The sequence below is a fragment of the Sinocyclocheilus grahami genome, unplaced genomic scaffold (assembly GCF_001515645.1).
Source record: "Sinocyclocheilus grahami isolate Dianchi unplaced genomic scaffold, SAMN03320097.WGS_v1.1 scaffold169.1, whole genome shotgun sequence".
Lineage (NCBI taxonomy): Eukaryota > Metazoa > Chordata > Actinopteri > Cypriniformes > Cyprinidae > Sinocyclocheilus > Sinocyclocheilus grahami.
In genome coordinates, this window is record NW_015505348.1 from 557,223 (window position 1) to 578,664 (window position 21,442).

The 21,442-nt window shown below is 37.2% G+C and overlaps 1 protein-coding gene across 1 annotated transcript in view; it reads right to left on the bottom strand.

The window, feature by feature from the left end:
* Positions 1-2,516: 2,516 nt before the first annotated feature.
* The window catches only part of tle2b (TLE family member 2, transcriptional corepressor b), a 66,396-nt gene continuing 47,470 nt past the window's right edge, over positions 2,517-21,442 (bottom strand). The window contains 15 exon segments of the mRNA XM_071582403.1: positions 2,517-2,902; positions 3,181-3,257; positions 3,400-3,569; positions 4,061-4,368; positions 6,192-6,441; positions 7,039-7,115; positions 7,196-7,365; positions 7,447-7,576; positions 8,641-8,799; positions 10,331-10,384; positions 11,711-11,845; positions 13,668-13,684; positions 14,604-14,781; positions 15,406-15,480; positions 17,142-17,204. Coding sequence (XP_071438504.1) covers positions 2,795-2,902; positions 3,181-3,257; positions 3,400-3,569; positions 4,061-4,368; positions 6,192-6,441; positions 7,039-7,115; positions 7,196-7,365; positions 7,447-7,576; positions 8,641-8,799; positions 10,331-10,384; positions 11,711-11,845; positions 13,668-13,684; positions 14,604-14,781; positions 15,406-15,480; positions 17,142-17,204 — 1,971 coding nt within the window. The 3' untranslated portion in view covers positions 2,517-2,794.

Here is a 21,442-nt window from a genome sequence, read left to right on the forward strand (position 1 = left end):
GATGCATACTGTTGGGTAGTTGCATTAATTTATATTTCTGATGAAATGGAAGAAATTTACTTTTTTTTAACTGCATTAATTATGTAGATAAATACACAAATTTGAATACAATTTATATTAAAAAAGTAAAGTTTTAGGACTATGCAAACCCAAAAACTCATGCTTATGCTGATTTTAATTTCTATGTAATTTTTAAAATAAATTTAAATGTGTAAAAGAATGTGAATGCATTAAATTCATTAATTGTAACCAAGCTTATGTTTGTCACTGATGAGATGGCTTAGTGTATAAAATAGAACTACAATATAAATGGTTTACAATTATTGAATGTAATACAATTTACATTTAATACAATTATTACAATGTTATTGTAAACAATTCTACATATGTAAATAAAATTAGCATTAGCATGAGCTGGTATGTATATATTTTTTAATCATTGATTGATAGTGAACCACTTCTCAAGAACTCAACTTCAAAAGATGACCACAAGTTTAATTTGTCAATGTACACATGTCTTTTACATCACATGGGAAGTGCTACAGGGATATCACAGCGATGCCTTCAAAAAAGTTCCTTGGCTTTCAAGAGAGCGTCTTCAACAAAATCGTGATGGTAAACATTGTTCTCAGTATACAAACAATGGGTTATATAAGGATAGATAGATAGATACACATATTCAGATAGCATAATGTCAAAGACAGATCATGCAGCAGAGCCGGTCTGTCTTGAAACGGACAAATGCCACTTTGCAGGCAGCCATATTTTCAGCTATTCGAAAAAGAAAAAATAAACACGGCACTTTCTGCATAAACAGACTGATCAAAACACTAGTAACACTGCTTACTATTGCCATACAAAAGAGAAAGAACCTGATACAATTCCTTCGGTTCACAAACAAAAATGGTGCTGAGAAAAGCTTTATAGATCAAAAGAAGAATGAACAAAACAAAACCGTAATAAAAAAAAAATCTGTTCCCAGCAGGATGTTTGGGGCATGTGATAGATGAATCCTGTAGTGTCTCTCCTTGAACATTCCTGGTCAGGTTGGCAACCACAGCTCTTCTTATTGATGGTGTGCATCAGGGCTCTGTGTTAGGACCTCTCAAGCATTTCTCTCATTTACCTTGTGAAAATGTACGTTCAGGGATGTCAGTTAATAAAAAATAATAATTTTTAATTATTAATAACTATTTACTGATACTGATATTGCAATATTTGCAATCCTCAAATTAAAATAATTTTTTCTTCATAAAGACTATTGCATTCTGTTCTATGCTGTGTTGATTAATTGCATGATTTATTTTTTGGAACCTATTTTTGTAATTAATTGTTCTGCATTAAACATAACATTACTTTATACATTTGAACAATTCTTACAATTTTTTATGAAATACCATATACCAGTTATGAATATTTAGGTATTTGCATCATCTTACTGAAGTAGAACAATCATGAAAAGATTTCCCCATGCAAAGCTAAAAGATAATTAATGACATGAAAATGAGCATTAAACCACAAATGAGTGCAACATCTGTATGATAATCCACAGGAATTAAAACCGAACGGCCGTGGTTGTGAATATTTGCTGCACGAATCCTGCATGATTTACCCTGGCTCCTCATTAGACACTGACTTGTGGAAGGAGGAAATTAAATGCAGGTTGGAGAATTCGACTGGGATTTGCCACATGAATGTCTAATTGGGTTGGATAGGCGAGTGGAGAATTGTTTGTACGCCTATATCGTGTTCATCCGGAGATGCACCAACATGAGCCAGGAGCCTGCAAACTCTTTTCTCTTTGGAGGGAAGATGCTGTGCTCGCTTTATGGAGAGAGTTTGCGACTAATGAAATGATTGTCTGGTTTTGGTGTTTCTGTAAGTAGAAGCTCCCTAAATACCTGCTGTCTGTGGGGCTTCCTCTTTTAGCTTGAAGACGGTTCTAATTAAAACCTCCCCACTTACTATGTTCGTAATGGAATACTGGCATACTTCGCAGTATATACTGTGTACTACATACTATTTTAAATATCTAAAAGCATAGGATGTAAAAAAAGGACAGAAGGATGTTAAGATATATAGTAATACGCTACATTGTTGCACATTTAATTTGGCGAGAGCCGTCCACTTTGTTGATTTACATTTTTGTTCTAAAGTTGTTGTCCAATAATATTACAAAAAAATGTGAGGTTGAGAACATTGCCATGGGATCCAGTATCCCACATAGTATTTTATTCAGGACATTTTGGTAAAACTTAGTACGCAGTGCTGGGTAGATTACTTACAAATTGCAGTCTGTTACTGATTACAGATTATGATGAAAATTGTAGTTAGGAATGTAATCTAGGTTACTTATTTTAGTTAATGCATTATGACTACTGTTTAAGAAACTTAAAAAAAAAGAATCATGTATAATTTGCTGCCACTGTGTGAATAATATGTAATCATGTAATATTTAAAGTAACTAATCTGATTATGAGCATTTTAAAATGTAATATAATCAAATTATGAGTACTTCATTTTTGGAATCTGATTACGTAATCCAGATTACATGTAATCAGTTACTACCCAGCACTGTTAGTATGTCATCTGGGTATTTTATGTCTAATTAGTATACCTATTACATAAATAGTATGAATAGTATGGTAGTATGCCATTCTGAACAAAACCTTCTATTTCTCAAATGGTTGCGAAAGTACTGCAAATAGAAGAGCTATGGTTGCCCGCCATGCCATCCATGATTGTTTCATACTTGGCGCTGTATGTTCATCCATCCATCCGTCCATTTTTGTGTTCAATACACCACCTCATACACCGTGGCTTTCTTATCCCCAGAACCAGTTACAATATATTTGTCATCTGGGGACACATCACAGCTCAGGACGGATGAGGACTCCTTTGACTGGAGAGAGAGTGAGAGACAAAATGAGACATATTCGCAAATACCGATGAGATCCAGCTAAATCTCACTGTCACAATAGAGGCGTGCGGTGATTTTCGAATCTGCAACAACAACCGTCTCATTTTAAAACGAGCTTTGTTCTTTCTCCATCGCATTTCCTGTCTGCTCAAAGCTGCTCTGTTATTCTGAAATGTTAATAGTGTAGCAGCATTTAAAGGCTTAGGACATCTAAAGACATATCTAAGGAAGAAATAAAGTCATATGGGTTTGGAACAAACCTGGAAAATACTGGCTCCATACGGCGTCCTCCATGCATTGAGCAGATTGTCCTTTCCCGTGCTTACAAACCACTTCCCTGAAATACACACAAAGAAAATTAAATCACATCTTGTACCATCTAATAGCATTTATTTTAAATAGGCATAAATAATGAAGGCCCATAGGATTACATGGGCAAATTCAACGATTGGCATATACATCTGCATAGTGACTCGTACCGCAGTAGGCAAACTTGAGCGAGAGAACACAGCTTTCGTGAAGGTGCAGCTGGTATTTGTCTGGTTTGGAGACGTGCAGCACTTCCACATTACTGCTCTCCATCCCCACTGCAAGCCACTCGCCCGTAGGACAGTAACCCAGAGAAAAGATCTGCGCACACATAAAAACACTTCAATAAAAGATCTAACGCATAAAAATGTGCCTGCAGACAGGAAAAATGGATGGCAAGTACCTTTAGGCCATAAAAGTTTGAAAAAATTAAATATAAAAGGCACAATGACCACATTTACTCTGCTAATAAATGTTAAAATTTTATTATGGATGACTCCACAGTGCAATACTTCTATGTGGTGTTTTGAGTAAGATGTTTTTGTTCTTTAAAAAAAACACACACATATATATATATATATATATATATATATATGTGTGTGTGTGTGTATATATATATACCCCACTCCCCCACACTATTTATTTAATTATTTATATTAAATAAGTTATTTTTAATAATGTATGCATAGTGTCACAATCAATTAATCAATAATTAGATAATAGTTTTCAATAAAAATTTGCACAAGTCAAGCTGCGATACCAAACAGGACCACAGGGATCACACAAAAAAGTGCAGGTACTCTAAAGGCTAAAATATAGAAGTGCCAGTACTGCGTACCGGTGCGTACCGGCCCACTTCAAGCACTGTGAACAAGAGTTCAACATGCTATAACCTCATTACATGTTTTGTGCAGGTCCCAGACCACGATGTTTCCGTCACTGCAGCAGGAGAAGCAGACCTTGTTGTCGGGACTGATCGCCAGAGCGTAGCAGGCCGGAGCCGAGGACGTCAATTCGGCTTTGATGCGTGGAGTGGGCGTGGCCAAGTCCCAGATTGACAGCGTGCTGGCCTCGCCCCCGACTATCAAAGTCCGCCCATCTGGGAGAATCTTACATGATCGGATGTAGTTGTCTCGATTCTGATTGAACGAAAGGGAAAACACTGATTTAATCAAAGTCACCATTTTCAAGTCAAGTCACCATTATTTACATAGAGCTTTTTACAATGCAGATTGTGTCAAAATAGCTTACAGTATTAAACAGGGAAATAGTGTGTCGAAATCCACTCTCCTCTTGCCAGACTAAACCAGCAGTTTAATTCTTTAATTCTAATTCTAACTAGGGATGTTCATTTGAACCGTTTAAACCGACCGTAATAATTTTGACGGATTAATACAATCAGTTAAACGGTTTAAAAAGTAATTTAATTATTTATTTTTTCAGTAATTTATCAAAATATTTAAAAAGGTTTGCTGCATGGTTAAAATACGCTACGCGTATAAAAAAAGTTTTTTTAGGGGGGAAAAACATAAGTCGCATTTTATTATTTCATTCAGAAATAGGCCTAATGGCGACGAAAATGTTTACAAACATTATAATAAACACTGTAAAGATAGCCAGGCTATTTTAGTTCCCCTCACTCCAGAACAAAGCCTTTCAGTTAACAGTATTTAGAAAAGAACAAGAATTAAAAATATAAGAAGCAATAGTTAAACGACAAGCCAAAACAAATTCATTTAGTCTAAAACGAAACTGAAACCAACGCTGCGTCTCTCATTCGACACAAAATCAAATGTTTCTATATTCGCAAAGTATTTGAATGCCAAAATATTATTTATTATGTAGCCTACTTCAGTCACGTTCCAATATCCACGTAAAACAAAATGTGTTTGGCATAACATCACGGCGGTACGGTGATAACACTTAGTGGCACAGATTTTACTACATATTTAAACTGAGCAGTGGGTTTTTTCCATATGTTTGACTGACTGTATTTTATTATGATAATGAACAGGCTGCATTGTTAAGGTAGCAAAGCTTAACTGTGTGTGCGCGCGCATGTGGCGCCGGCGCAATCATTTGAATTTTTTCCTTCTAACAGTGGACGCAACTACTCCTTTTAGTCCTAAAGATAATCAGAATTGTAAAAGGTTTACCTTTATTTGAGTACATTCACAATAAAAACAAATCTTTGTGCTTTTGTAAAATAAGCCTAAAGAAAAATAGGATGCCGCTTTCTGTCGTCTGTTTCCTTTCATGCAGCACAAAAATGAACCGAAACCCTGCATATTAGGCTACATGTTGCACAAGTATGTTTTTTCTTTCATTTTCTTAATTTATTATTTAAGTAAAAATATGTTTCTTGTATAGGCCTATTTATTCTAATATATATACATTAGTATATATATATATACATGTGCATTATATACATGTGCATTATACATTATATAAATATACACTTCTTTAGGGAGTGAATGAACAGCGCTCTCTTCCACCTTCAATACCACGACTGAGGTACCCTTGAGCAAGGCACCGAACCCCCAACTGCTCCCCGGGCGCCGCAGCATAAATGGTTGCCCACTGCTCCGGGTGTGTGTTCACGGTGTGTGTGTGTGTGTGTGTGTGTTCACTGCTGTGTGTGTGCACTTTGGATGGGTTAAATGCAGAGCACTAATTCCAAGTATGGGTCACCATACTTGGCCACATGTCACTTCACTTTTCACTTTACATAGCCTAGCTTTATTATGTTTTTCTCCGCTGCAGATGCGTGATGCGACACTTATCCTTTCTAATTTAATTCAATTCTAATTTAAAATAATTTTGTCGGTTAACGGTTAACAATCAGTTAACGAGCGTCAGTTGTCGGTTAGGAAAAATAACCGAAATGAACATTCCTAATTCTAACCCAACTAGGATGGCGAGTACCAACTACAAGCAGAGTTTAACGTGACGCAGATCTCACCAAACAGTCCAGTTGGGCCATTGGACTCTTGCTGCCCGGTTGGCTGATGTCCCACACTTTGACGCAGCCTTTCCCGCCGGTGTAGACGTGACGTGTGGAGGTGCTGATGGTCACCGCGCACACCACCTCTCCATGACTGAGAGTGTGGATCTGACGGGCGTGACGTGGGATGCCAGGGCCGAGGAGGGCGTCAGGAGGGAAGGGCACTGGCTGCATTTGACCATCTGCGCTCACGTGGAACGAGTAAGCACTGGGGGTGTAAATAAGGTGGACGTTAAAGCGATAGATAGTGAATTCAAAAAAGGAAAGCTGCTGAACACAAAAGAAAAAAAAAACACATTTTGAAGAAATTTTTTGTGAGTACAATGAAAGTAAACTTTGGACCCCATTGGCTTTCATTGTATTGACAACAATTTTCTAAGGGTCAGTTAGAGGGTGTAAAATGGTCATAAAAATGAAATTATGACTGATTTTGGTGCAATAAACCATGACTAACATTATAAGTGGACTTGAGGGACAAAAATTAAACGGTAAAAGGGCTTGTTTAAAATAAGAATAGGAGCTGATTCAAACCTTAAGTACTCAAGCAGTTTGACAACATAATTATGGAAAGTTTGCTTGTTTGTGTATGCGTCAGTGGGTGCAGCAATAATTTGCCATCTTAAGGATGTTTGCCTGAATTCAAGTGTTTTTCTCGCCTTAGCTGTCAGCGGGGGACATGAAAGAGGATTGTATTACAGGCGAGGCAAACAAAAACACTATTTTGGACTAACAGTCGATACGCTGGCCATCGCTGTGCAACTCCATCCAAAAACCAAGGGAGGTAAAAGAAAGAGGAGTAACTCACGGCTTGCCACCAGAGGAGCCAGGCAGAGAGGAGGACAGCCCTGAGGGCCTAAGATGTGAACGAGATTCGTACGCTACCTGTGGAGGTGAGCATTCAAGCATCAAAATGGTTTTGCGTAAACTTCTGTCAATTGTAAGAGATTCAGAAACACAGTCACCATAGGGCTGCGTGTGTAGGCACTGGCTGCAGCACTGATTTGGGGCGAGAGGGTGAGCGAGCCTCCGAAGCCGCCCGGGCTGGCCAGCTCTCCGTTAAGCCCAGCGTGGGACACCAGCCCGAAGTGAGCTGGGTAAGAACCGGGCGTCATAGTCAAGGGACTCCGCAGAGCTACAGGACACACAATTAAGCAATTATTTTTATTGAATTGTAGCATGTGCTCGCTGTAAAAACAAACAGACAAACTCTTACCCAGAGGGTCTGCCGAGGAGGCAGGTTTGTTGACCAGGCGTAAACAGGAAGTGCTGGGCCCTGGTGGACCAGGGGTGAGAGAGGGAGAGGAATTGCCTGATTTAGAGGAGGGTGACTGAGATTTTTCTGTCTGCAAACAGAACCAAAAGACAGGTGTTATAATGTTGAATATGTAGCAACACTAATATAGATCCGCAGTAAATTTGTAGTATCCACAAAAAAAATCCCTTTAAAAAAAAAAAAATAATAAGATTTTGCTCTGCCCCACCTCAGACTTCAATCCATTAAATTAAATTCTACAACAATTTCAGAATTTTGACAATTTGTTAAACTGATATTCTATGTATTATTATAGTATAAATTGAACAATAATAATAATAAATAATAAAATTTATTTAAAAATATTATTATAAAAAATATTAAACATTTGTTATTTAATTGATTTAACTTTTAAATAATTTATATACAATTTAATTTATAACAAATTTATATACATTTATATAAAAATACACATTCATATATAATAATAATAATGGAATAATAATTCTAATAATAATAAAAAACATTTTTAAAATTTAATTTATATAGTTTATCATAAATATAATTTATATAATGGTTTATTTATATTATATCCCTAATTAACTTGCACATATAACTTAATTTAATCAACTGCAATCCTACAAAAATATCCAAATTTTGATTATGTTTAATCGATATTCAATACATTATATAAAAAATAAGTATTAAGACAAAATGTAAAAAATTATTTAATAATAATACAAATATTTAAAAACTTTTTAAATTTCATTGATAGAAAATAAGTTTATCAGTAACTACTAACCAACCTTGTGTCCCAAACTAGACCTTGCATTAGATGAAATCTGCAAATATAGCTTAAAATCATTTTATTATTATTATTTTAATTTTAATTTTGATATTTATAAAATAGCACAAAAAAAAACACACACACACACACAAGCTAAGCAATCTTTGTAATTCAAAAAAACTACTTAAAGGCTCTATTTTGCATGTTGTTCATGAAAAGTGCCACATATATTTTATATTAAAGACAAAAAAGTATTTGGACGCGTCCTGGTTGTCAAACATTAGTGAAGCATGTCCATAGTGAATGAGATGTAATGTGGGAAGAGAGTCAATTCTGGCATATTAGGTGTCTGAGAACAGTGGCCGTACTTGTGCCGTGTCCTTGTTTTTGCCAGGGGGTGGGCTGTGTGGTGGGGAGGCCGGAGGGGGACTAGGGGATCCTGGGAGCTCTTTCCTCAGGGTCGGGGCTCGATCCAAACCATTCCCATGTGGAGACAGAGGCCCACTGCCTACAGGAGAGGATGGCTCCTGAAAACACAGAGTGAAAGAGTTAAGGAGAATCAAGAGCATGAGGGCATTTTGCTTTCATTCGGATATGTGAACTTTTCTTTTTACATTTTAGAAGGTGTGGCATGAGTTAATAAGGTTTGTTCAAAATAATAGTGATCTTTGTTAACCTGGAGTTCAACAGAACAAGGTCTGATCCATTCATTCATATTTTTCATTATGCCATTAGTGTTTACTCAGTAGAAAATGACAAAACAGTTCTAGTTTAATCCTTAGTGTGGGATATTGCAGGAATTCAGATCCTTTTTATGTTTTTAAATGTGTTAATTATGCAGCGGGGTCACTTAATGATTATAAAAGCATAGCGCAGTCCTCGCTGACTCCAGAAGCTCTGCAGCAGAAAACAATCCTGAATCGCCAGTGATATTATCAGCAATTACTGAATGAATGCAGTTTAATAAATATGAGTGATGTTCAATATTTGTCCAGTAATTGAGAAACAGAGCTGTAATGTTTTACCTTTGAAATGGATGATAATTACACAGAAATAATAGTAATAATAATGAATGGGAGTTTTTTTCAGGATGAAATGCATTTGTTGGTGCTGTTCAACAATCAAATACAAATATGTCATTAAGATTAAAGTCAGTGCAAGACTTGCCACCACAATGTTAGGGTGCTGTGGGTGTTTACTGTGCGGCCCAAAGTCTTTATTATATTCTGATCTCCAGTTATGGATTGGGTTGATACTCAAAGGCTAAGAAAGTTATTGCATTTTGATTAATGCATATGAAGACAATGTATTTTTACAACAATATGCTGAATGAATGATCTGATGAATTAGGCACAACGACCAGGAACATGTATTAAAGTAAACTGGGTCAATTTTGATGTAGAATAAAAAACAAAAATCAAGTAAACGGAAAAAAAGAAAGAAAAGCAAACAAAAACAAAAACACAAAACAAAACAAAAAACAAGTAAATTGACAAACAACCAAACAAAACAAATGAAAACAAAACAAAAAACAAGAAAGTAAATTGACTAAAAAAAAAAAAAAAAAAAACAGAATTAGTAACAACAACAAAACCTTCACTTGAAATAAATAAAATAAAATGTGCATTTAAAAAAAATCTAATCCAATCAAAAAATCATTGTGATTAAAAATAGGCTGTCAATTTAACACATTAATTTAATTTATTACATATTTTCCTACCCTCTAAGCAATTCAAGCTTGAAATATCATCTTCATAAGACAATATGAACCATAATTTTAAAATATAGCAATAAACAATATATCTATTAAACCCAGTTATTGTAAAGTCTATTCACTCTTGTTTACCACAATGTCTTCATCTTTATTTGGGGGCTTTTATAAGCAGTTATTGATATATGCAAATAATTGTATTAATTAATCAGAATATCAATTGATTAACTTAAAATAAAATTAAATAAAAATCTAATTTAATTACAGTTTTCAATGAATGATGATTGACTTACATTAGTAAGTGCAGACTTTCACCAATGTTAATTTAACAGTGCATGTGAACTGACCTCATTTGAGACATCTACTACAAGATTGTCCTCGCTCTTGTCTCCGTCACTGTCCTGAAACACAACAGACAGGAGAAGGACAGTATTAGACGACACACACACACACACACACACACACACACACACACATACAGGCACAAAAATATACACCCCTATGGGATATTTATCAGGTACATACATGTACACTATTGCAGTGTCCTTTTTCTGCTCCCCGTCCCCCTCCCTTTGTGTCTAATTTCACCAATCACAGTAGGGGAGACCCCGCCCCCCATCAACACCACCTTGTCCACCGCTCTCACACGGCTCACACTCATCTCACTCTCCTCTTTCGCCCATCTCTGGGAATCAGGGGGTGACAACGCACTTAGTTGCCATGGCAACTGGGCTTTGATTTGATCATGGCCTGATGTTCCTATTGCCATCACCCTATAGTGACATTATCCCCCTAATTATACCCGCATTGACGGTCAGATCCGACTCTTCCCTACATGTGTGTTTGATAAATGCTTCACCTGATGCGCTGATGAGCTTTATGAACTATAATAAACAATTATACTATAAAAAGATTATACCTATACATTAGGCACAAGTTTTTATCAATATATATTGATATAAATGTAATAATAATATAATAAAACATAATATAATACATGTAAGTATATATAATAAAATATATAAGTATTCTATATTAAAGTGGTATAAGAATTATATAATTTTATATAATTTCATATTACTAAAATATAATTTTTAATAGAATAAAGTAATATTTTATTTTTCTTATATTATTTATTTTCTCCATATTGATATTATTTAATATACAATTATATTCATTTATAATTATATAATTATACATTTATATCATATAAATGTATATATTTTTATTTGACTAAAATAGAATTTTATGATGAAAGTATTTTTTTTATTATAATTATATTATTATTAATATTATTTAATATACATTAATTATATTTAAAATCAGTCATATTAATATGATTTAATATACAATTATCTTAAATTATATTTATTTATAATTAATAATATAATATATAATATAATATATACAATTATCTTAAATGCATTTTTGTGAAAATGTGGAAATATACCGTATTAAGATAAAATTACTTCCAATAAACGCAATAAAGGCTGCAATAAAAAAAATGTCTATATTAGATATAAAATATATAAGGAATAAATGTACAAAATTCAAATACTAGAATTTGAACAACAATACAAATGTTGCAAACATTATAATCACATGTCAATAAAAGTGCATGCTGACTGAGACAAATTAAATTAAATTAAGAATAATTAACATTAGGGCTGTCAATTTAACACTCTCATTCAGTTTATTTGGGGACTGAGTCATGTGATAGAACCTACGTAGTGACACGGGAGGACGTCTTTTTCATCACACCGTCTCCGTTTGGCATCACTGCTGGCCTGTGAGGGATACACCCCTGAGGGACCCTGACGATCCTCCGCTGCCTGACTGTCAGTTGACGACACTGATTTACTCTAGAGACAAAAAACACAGCATAAACACACACACACACAGTCTCATTTCCAACAAAATGCTAAGGTTGTGCAAAGTTCACCGAATAGTTCATTGTTCTGAGGCCATATGATCGCTTTGTGTTGGAAGTCAATAACATCAAATGTCATTGTTTCTCGAGTGTAACCAAACGTCGTGATGCCAAATCTGCGCCATATTTGAATTGCGCTGAAGGGATTTTAAAGGTAAATTTTGGTATTTGGTTATTAAGAAAGGTCACTGTATGGAAAAGCTACATGAGGGTGAGTAAATGATGGCAATTTTAATTTTTGGGTGATTTTTTTCCTTTAAAGCTGAATCCTGCACTATTTTACAATAAAAAATACTGAATAGGCCCCCAAACATTTGGTCACCATCCAGTGTCAACTGTCTATTTCTCAACTTTCATCATTATGAGGAGTACAGCAAAACCGGTCTCAAATCAGTGACTTCAAACACTTCTTTTTCTGCAACGGTGCAGTTTTATGAGCCAAACAGGAAGTGCATTGGACTGAGATGAGAAAAAAAGCACACAAAGAAGCCCAGTTCTCTCAAACAAACCTGTTTTCTCTGAAATCTCTCTCTCTTTTCATTCCCCCTCGCTCAGACCTTTCCTTGACTCCCTCATTTTCTTCCTCTAGTCAGCAACAAGAAATCATCTCAAAGAACTTGGTTGTTACGACTCTTTCTCCTCTGAATTGTTCCTATGCAAGCCCGTTTATGCCATGAAAAAATAAAGAAATAAATATAAAAAAAAATAATAAATGTATTTGCGGATTTTTGTCCCACAACTCTGTATTTTTTTTCTTCTTTTTTGAGTCTTCTCTGTGCAAGCTCAGTCTTATGGAAACATGCTTACGCCATGTTAAAACACTTTAATAAAACAATACAAATAAATAAATATTTAAAATAATTAAAAAGTAAAAAAAATTAGTTTTAAATGTAATTGCAAAGTTTTATCTCAAAATTCTGTCACAATTTTGATACAAGTCTCAATTATCTTTTTGTTTATTTTTAAGAAATAAGTCAGAATTCTAAGTTTATATTTAAAAATTTTTGTGTTTGTTAATTTTACAAAATTGCGGGAAAAAGGTCAAATTTGTTATATTTTTATCCTTACTATTTTCCATTAAAAGGACAAAAAATACACTAGTTTTTATATGATTTTTATGCTACATTACAAGTCTCCTGAAGCTATATTCTAGTTTTTTTTATGACCGACAGACATCTATTTAGTGACTGTTCATAAAAAAATCTTTCCCTCTGCAGCTTCTAAAAGTCATGCAGGTTTTGAAAGACATGAGAATGAGAAAATGAACAGAACTTACATAAATATCGGTTTAAATAAACGCCAAAACTTTTAAACAGACAGTACACCAAAAACTCAATTGCTTATTTTTCCTTGAAACAGTAAATTATTATTTTTTATCTCCTAAAGACATATTATAGCTTCCAAATAGTTATTCACTGAATATGTGACCTTTCGTAGCTGATTCAAGTCATAAAGGTTTTGAACGGCATGATGGTAAGTAAACAAGCTAGCAAGATTCTTTTTTGCATGGACTGTTCCTTTAAGTCTAACTATGATGCAACTACATAACAGAGAATTATGGTTTGTTATATCAAAAGTACAGAATGAACACTTTTCCTCAGCACTAATGGCAGAGGGCAGGAACAGTGCTGTTTAGAGAGTCCTGAAAGGATGGTCGGATTTCATAATCCGTACTTCTCTTTAAAGTCGTTTATCAAAGTCAGTGGGGTGGAGGCACACATATACACATACAAACACACAAGTTTGATACTCACCCTGCTGGGAGCACCCTCTGGGAGCCGAGGAGAGAGAGAGAGACAGAAAGAGAAGGAGGGGTTGGGGATTGACGTCAGTCTAGATAATAATAACAACAATTCCATAGCAAGCCAAGGTCATGCTGAAAAATCCAGTCAGGGTGCAATAAAAATACATCCATTGTATTGAGCTCCCTGAGCAAGTCGCCCCTCTGGCCTTCAGTCTATCAGACTTTCAAGGCTTCTCAGAAGTCTATCCAATCTATCGGACCGACTCAACACACCCTCATTCTAGTTACGTTTCATTTTGTGTTTTTTAGGCCAACTTTTGCACCATCACTATCTTATCATGCACCCTTTAACGCTGGACAAATCATATTTATGAGGTGCACAATAAACTTTCTTAGGAAAATTTACCAGTTGCATGCATTTTGTGCCTTGCTGAAGTCTTTATTAAAGGAATAGTTCACTCAAAAATTGAAATGTGTTCACTTGCTCACCAGTGGATCCTCTGCAGTGAACGGGTGCCGTCAGAATGAGAGCACAAACAGTTGATAAAACATCATAATAATCCACAATAATTCACACGACTTTTCACTTAACAATTAATGTTTTGTTAAGAGAAAAGTTGCATGTTTGCAATCCAGGGTGGATTACTGTGATATTTTTATCAGCTGTTTGGACTCATTCTGACGGAACCCATTCACTGCAGAGGATCCACTGGTGAGCAAGTGATGTACTGGTCAATTTCTCTAAATCTGATGAAGAAACAAACTCATCTACATTTTGCATTGCCTGAGGGTGAGTAAATTGTCAGCAAGTTTTCATTTTTGGGTGACCTATTCTTATAATGAGTAAATATATATTACATTTATTGTTACTATTATTAATTAAGTCATTTAATAACCCCATGCATTTGTGACATTAAAAATGCACATAGACAGTTCAGACACTCACCTCGTAGGTGCTCGGGGTCTAGATGGTTGCGTTCGTCCTTGTGGGCCAGGTGGGCAGAGACTCCTAGAGCCCCGGTGAGGGCCAGCAGCCCTGATGTGCCGCCCAGAGACAGACCTGAAGGGTGAGGAGTGAGAGGAATACCTGGAGTGTGGTGAGACAGGTGCTGGAGCTGCTGCTGCTGAGAGACAGGCAGACAGAAAGACAGAGATAAAGACAACAGTCAGGCAGACATGGATGGATGGATGGGTGGGTGGGTGGATGGATGGATGGGTGAAGAGATGACTGGGTGGATGGATGAATGGATGGGTGGGTGGATGGATGGATGGATGGAGAGATGGGTGGGTGGGTGGATGGATGGATGGGTGAAGAGATGACTGGGTGGATGGATGGATGGGTGGGTGGAGAGATGACTGGGTGGATGGATGGATGGGTGGGTGGAGAGATGGATGGATGGATGGGTGGGTGGAGGGATGGATGGACAGATAGATATGTAACTATACAGAAAGTAACTAAGTAACTTCATAGAAATAAGTTCTCCGGTCCTACAGCAGCAGTGGTGTCAGTGTCTGTCAGGCTCTGTCTGCTGCTGTCCTGTGTGGGCAGTATCACTCTATCACTGGGGTTTAAGTGCAGTAATATGATCAGAGCTCAGAGAGACTGAAGAGAGATTGTGTCGCTCTATAACAGCCAGCAACAAAACAAGCTGTAATTCAGCTTTCTGATCTCTCTTTCCTTTTTTCTCTATCATCTATCTATCTATCTATCGTCTACCTACCGGTATGAGAGGTCAGAGGCCACTCACCCCTATGATGGCGTTGAGCTCTGCCATGGTGACCTGTTTTGCACGTTCCACCGCCTGAACAACTTGCTGTTGATGCTGATACACACAAAGATACATGGTAAGACATAAATTCAAAATATTCACTTATAGACACAAACTCAACAACACTCAAATAAAACGTGAATTAAAGTAAACACATCTCACAAAAATGTTATTTATCCTCCATTACTCTCTCGCACTTTCTCGCTTCATCCCTCTGTCTGTCACACACACACACACAGACGCACAGTCAGTATTGACAGACATATCACTCTGTCCTTCCCCGTCAGCAGATATTAACTCAAGCTAATGCTAAAGGTGACCTCCTAATCAATACAGTTCCACCTGATCTTTTATTGCTCATCTGCCCAAATAAATCCTCCTCATTTAAAATGAGGATCCACGTTTTATTGGACCACAGTTATCCTCAAATGAAAGGGAGCTCTATCAGTACACATTGTATAAAAGGTTATATTTACAAACAGACTGTATGAAAATAATGATCGGTAAACAGATATGTTATTTACTGAAGTCTTACATAATCTACAATAAAAGTTTTTAACATTATTTAGTCAGAATAACAGAACTTATATACATATATAAATTCTATATATTAAATATATAATGTGCTTGTACAATTTCTTGAGAAATTATGTTAATCCTTTCTCATTTTCCATTTCGGTTTTGAACTCTAAAGGTGAGTTGCATTAATTCATAGTGTGTGTTCATGCAGCCCACTGTAGGCTCCAGAGGACTGCAGCTCCAAAGCTTTGAAGATAACAATGGATCTGTGGCTCCTCGACAAGGGAACTGGAGCTTTGAATTAGTTGGGACACAAAACAAGCCATTCTAGTCTTAGCCATCCATACTAACGCAACAGCTAGAAAAGCAACAGCCGAATCTCAAGAGCTTGTTTCTAATAAAGTTCTCCTTCTACCTTTCATGCGAATTGATAGAAACTAGCAACTCTATGAGACCGATGAAGGGATAGTTCACCCAAAAATTAAAATTCTCCAAACCTGTATGAGGTTTTGAACACAAAAGAAGATATTCTGAAAATGTAGAAGAAAGAAGACAACAGTCATTGACTTCCATAGTATTTCTTTTCATACTATAGAAGTCAATGGCTACCATCGACTGTTTGGTTACCAACATTTTTCAAAATATCATCTTTTGTGCTCAACAGAAGACTCATACAGGTTCGGAAAAACTTAGGGTGAGTAAATAAACAATATTTTAATTTTTTAAGTGAACTATCCCCTTAATTTGTTTACTGTCCCCAAGAACTCTTCAATTTGTATGTGAATGACTAGAATCGGTTGTTTGGACTCATTTGAAAGGTAAAGTGAGTCAATGTTGGACTTCTGGTTCAACTAATGGTGTGAGATTGGAGTCTGCTTGTAACACTAGTAGCAGAGCTGCTAATAAAGCAAACAGCGATGCTGGACTCAAGCTGAATTTGCAACCTGAGCTCATCAAGTCATCGCAGACAACTTTCGGTAAATGAACGCGGCAGGATTTTGCAGCTTTGTTAAAAAACGCAGGATATCAGCAGTCCTTGTTTAGTCAGAGATGTGAGACAGGGTCATTAAAATCTAGAATCTGTCTGGCGTACTGAGGGTGAATCAGTCTGATGGGAAGGGGAACGAGAACGTGTCTGTGCGCCTGTGGGAGAAGACCCCAGAACCTTGATGAGTTGTCAATCACTGTCATCATACCTCCTGAGAGAGGAAAGGGATGATTTGAGCACAGATAGCACTGAGTCGCTTCACGATCTCCGCCTGCAAGAGAACACACACATACACACGCTTGATTAGAAGAGAAAACAGTGACAGTGATAAACCTGTACAACGGCACTGGGCTCTCAATTCCCAAGCACACAAATGGCTTCAGCTTAGATTATGTTCATGACAATGATGTCTTAGCAACAAAAGATGCACAAAACAAAGGAAGGGAGTGACAGAAAATAACGAAATGAAGGCGATTAGCACATCTGGGATGGAGGTTGCAGGTTAATTGTAATATTGTGGACATGAATGATAAAAAAACCCTATTCCTAACACTAGTAACCACCCAGAACATCCTAGAAATTAGTTAAAAACCACTCCATAACCCTAGAATTCACCAACAACACTCTAGCATTCACCTAACAACATACAGAAATGCCCTAGCAACCACTCAGAACACTCTAGCAATCCCCTAGCAACAACCAAGAACACTCTAGCAACCACCAAGAACTATGTTTGTAGCAACACTCTATCAGTTGCAAAGCAACATGCTACTATCTAACAGAACAACCTAGCAATGTGTTAAAAACTTTCATGGCATCCTAGCAACTGCCCAGAACAATAGCAATCCTCTAGCAACCACAAAGAACACTCTAGCAATCACTTAGCAACCACACAGAAACACCTAAGCAACCACCCAGAATTCCCTAGCAAACACCAAGAACACTTTAGCAACCACCAAGAACTATGTACGGAGCGACACCCTATCAACCATAAAGCAAGGCGCTACTATCAAACAAAACACCTTAGCAATGTGTTAACAACTCATGACATCCTAGCAACAACCCAGAACACCATAGCTAACCCCTAGCAACCACCAAGACTATGTAGCAACATCCTATCAACTGCATAGCTACCAAACAGAACAACATAGCAATGTGTTAAAAAACACTAATGGCATCCTAGCAACCATGCAAAACACTCTAGCAACCATCATAATGTCAATGCAGAACACCACAGCAATGAGCTAAAAACACTCATAAAACCCTAGCAAACACCCAGAACACCCTAGAATTGAGCTGAAAAAAAAACACTTATAAGACACTAGTATCAACCAAGAGAACATTCAAGCAATCACCTAGCAATCAAACAGAAACGCCATAGCAACCACCCAGAACACTTTAGCAGCCATTTAGCAAACACCAAGCACTATGTATGTAGTGAAAACAACCTAGCAATGGGTTAAAAAACACTAATGACATCCTAGCAACCACCCAAAATACCCTAGCAACCACCAATAACTACATAACACCCTATCACCAGCATAGCAACATGCTACTACCAAACAGAACACCCTACCAATGCAAACACCATAGCAATAAGCTTAACACTAATAAAGCCCTGGCAACCACCAAGAACACCCTAGCAATGAGCTAAAACACTCATAAAACCCAAGAAACCAACAAGAACCCTCTTGCAACAGCCTATCAACTGCATAGCAACATGCTATTAACCACACAGAACACCCTAGCAATGCACTAAAACCACTCATAACATCAAAGCAACCACCCAGAAAACCCTAACCCCACAGTGATGCCCTAGCAACACCCTAGAAACCACTCAATTACGCAACCTAACAATTCTTGAAAAACCATTCAAAACACCCTAAAAGCACCCAGAAAATGCTACCAATTAACTGAAGTAACCCATATCATGCTAACAACAACCTGAAAAACCCAGCAACCCCCTAGCAACCACACAAAATACCCTAGCAATTCCCTTAAATCCCCTCATAACATTCTAGCAACCACACAGAGCACTCTAGCGACCCCTGCAAACACACACTGTAGAAATGCCCAGCAACATCCTAGCAATCCCCCAGGACACCCTAACAACCACTTAGAACACCTTAGCAACCATACAGAATCGAGGCAGTGTGGGGAAGTGACACTTATATGTTCTTAAGAAAATATATGTCTGGTTTGTGTGTGCTGAGTTCTATTCATTCAGCCACTTCCCGAGGCTCTGAGTGAGTGAGTGAGTGTGTGTGTGTGTGTGTGTGTGTGTGTGTGTGTGTGAGAGAGAGAGAGAGAGCTCTTCAGGGCTGAATAGCTTGAATAGTCTCAATCTCCTTGCAACAGAGCACACAAACACACACACACGTTTAATTATAGTCTCACTAAGAAAAACAACAGACAGGCAGACAAGTGTTTCACACACGCTGCAACACATGAACAGTTAATTACTTTCACTCGTACACACGCACGCACGCACACGCGCACGCGCACTGTGCCCAGTCACCATCCACCTTCATGCTCCAGCCATTATACTCTTTTTACTCTTTTTTCATTCTTTTCTTCCTGTCCTGTGATAAGGCTCTGTGATTCTCTCTAACACACACACACACACACACACACACTAATGGAGAAGTATTTGCGGTGATGGAGGCACAGAAACACAGCAGACCTCTAAGTGCACTCTAATACCTACATGAGGAGCAAAGCAAACCTGTGTTTTAGAGCTCTGTGTTTGTAGCTGAGCTATTTTAATCTGCACACCACCACACAATACATTAAACACAATTCATAATGATGTCCATCCATCCATCCATCCATCTATCTATCTATCGTCTCTCCATCCATCTAGCACAGTGTATAGGATATTAACTTATGAATATCAGGTTATGGTATTTCAAAGAGTAGTATTAGCTGGAATTATTATTATTACCTGGCAGAATACTTGTTACTCCTGCCATATGAGACTGCAGACGAGTGAACGGAAGTGTGTTCGGTTGTTTGCATTTTTGTTGGGACACAGTGTAGCAGTGATGCTGAACATCTGCAGACTGTGTGCGTGAGTGTGTGTGCGAGTGAAACAGAGCTCATTTGTGTATAATGAGGTTGAGGGAGCGAGTGATGTAACCGGTTTGGAATGAAACAGAGTGTGTTTGAGAAGGAGAGAGAGAGCGCAGGAGGGAAATGAAGAAACAGAGGAAAACAAGATGTGTGTGCATGTTTGTGAGGAAGTCCCAGGGTGCCAACCTTTCAGCATAATGGCTTTGTCACTCGATCAAAAGAACCTGAGTAGGTGCAGATGCCCCGCTGTTTGTGTGCGCACATATATTTACCCAGAATTCTCGTGAGTGCGTGAACATGTCTCCACATTTGCATAGACTTGCTTTGTGTGTTCAACATTTATTAACTTTCTACCATCCGAATGGAATGAATCATATTTTCACTATATCTACATGACATGTTTGCATGTCAGAAAGGCGGCAGCATTTGCAGTTCTGGGCCGTCTGCGCTAATTAAATGGCGAGTATAATATTTGTTCATGAATGAACTGGACTGATGTTCAAATTTGAATATAAAAAAATCAAAATATTAACATTTAAATAAAACATAAACATACAAACCTACATTTGTCTACGTATATATAAAATATAATAATTCAAATAACATTTTATATAGATAAAAATAAAAAAGTACAATAAAGAATGTCTGTATCTACATAAATAAGTGAGTAATAATTAGTTTAATTTATATAAATGTTAAAAATTAAAGTTATTTTATATTAATAGATACATATTTTAATTAAAATATATTTATATTAAACTGATGAGTGTGTGTAAAAATCAAACAGTTTTTGGGTAAATTACATTGTCAGATGCCCCATAAACGGCTTTTTTGTTTTGTTTGGAGAGTGTGAGAGTTTGTGTAGTTATATTTGTTTGTGTACTCATGTGCAGGAATGTGTCCACATCCCCCTCTGTAAGTGCTTCCCCCTCACACATTTAATTACCCATGAGCCTTTGCATGTGTATAGGGTTTTGTGCATATATGTGTGCTCGTGTCCTCCTTTGTGAGCGTGTCTGATTTTCAGTGCTTTGCTGCTCTCCTTTCCTCCCTAGTTCTGTTTCTTTTCTACCTTTTTCCGAATGGAAGGGCCATCAATCAGAAAGAAAGAGAGGGAGAGCGAGGAGAGGAGGGGGAAGAGAGGGGGATACTGGCAGAGCGCCAGGGGAAGAGAGGCTGGCACACTGCCCAGAGAAAGAGAGAGAAAGAGAGAGAAAAGGAGAGAGCGAGCACTAGAGCGAGCCAAAACGAGAGAAGGAGGGAATTTAAGAGAGAACAAGCACAGATATAGAGAGACAGGGGGCGAAAGAGACACAGCGTCTGAGAGAGAGCGAGAGAGAGAGAGAGCAGTGTGACAGATGAGGAGAAGAGAAAATGAGGGCTTTATTGAATACCTCTGTGCCTGTGACCACAATCAGTGATTAGAGCGTCATTGCT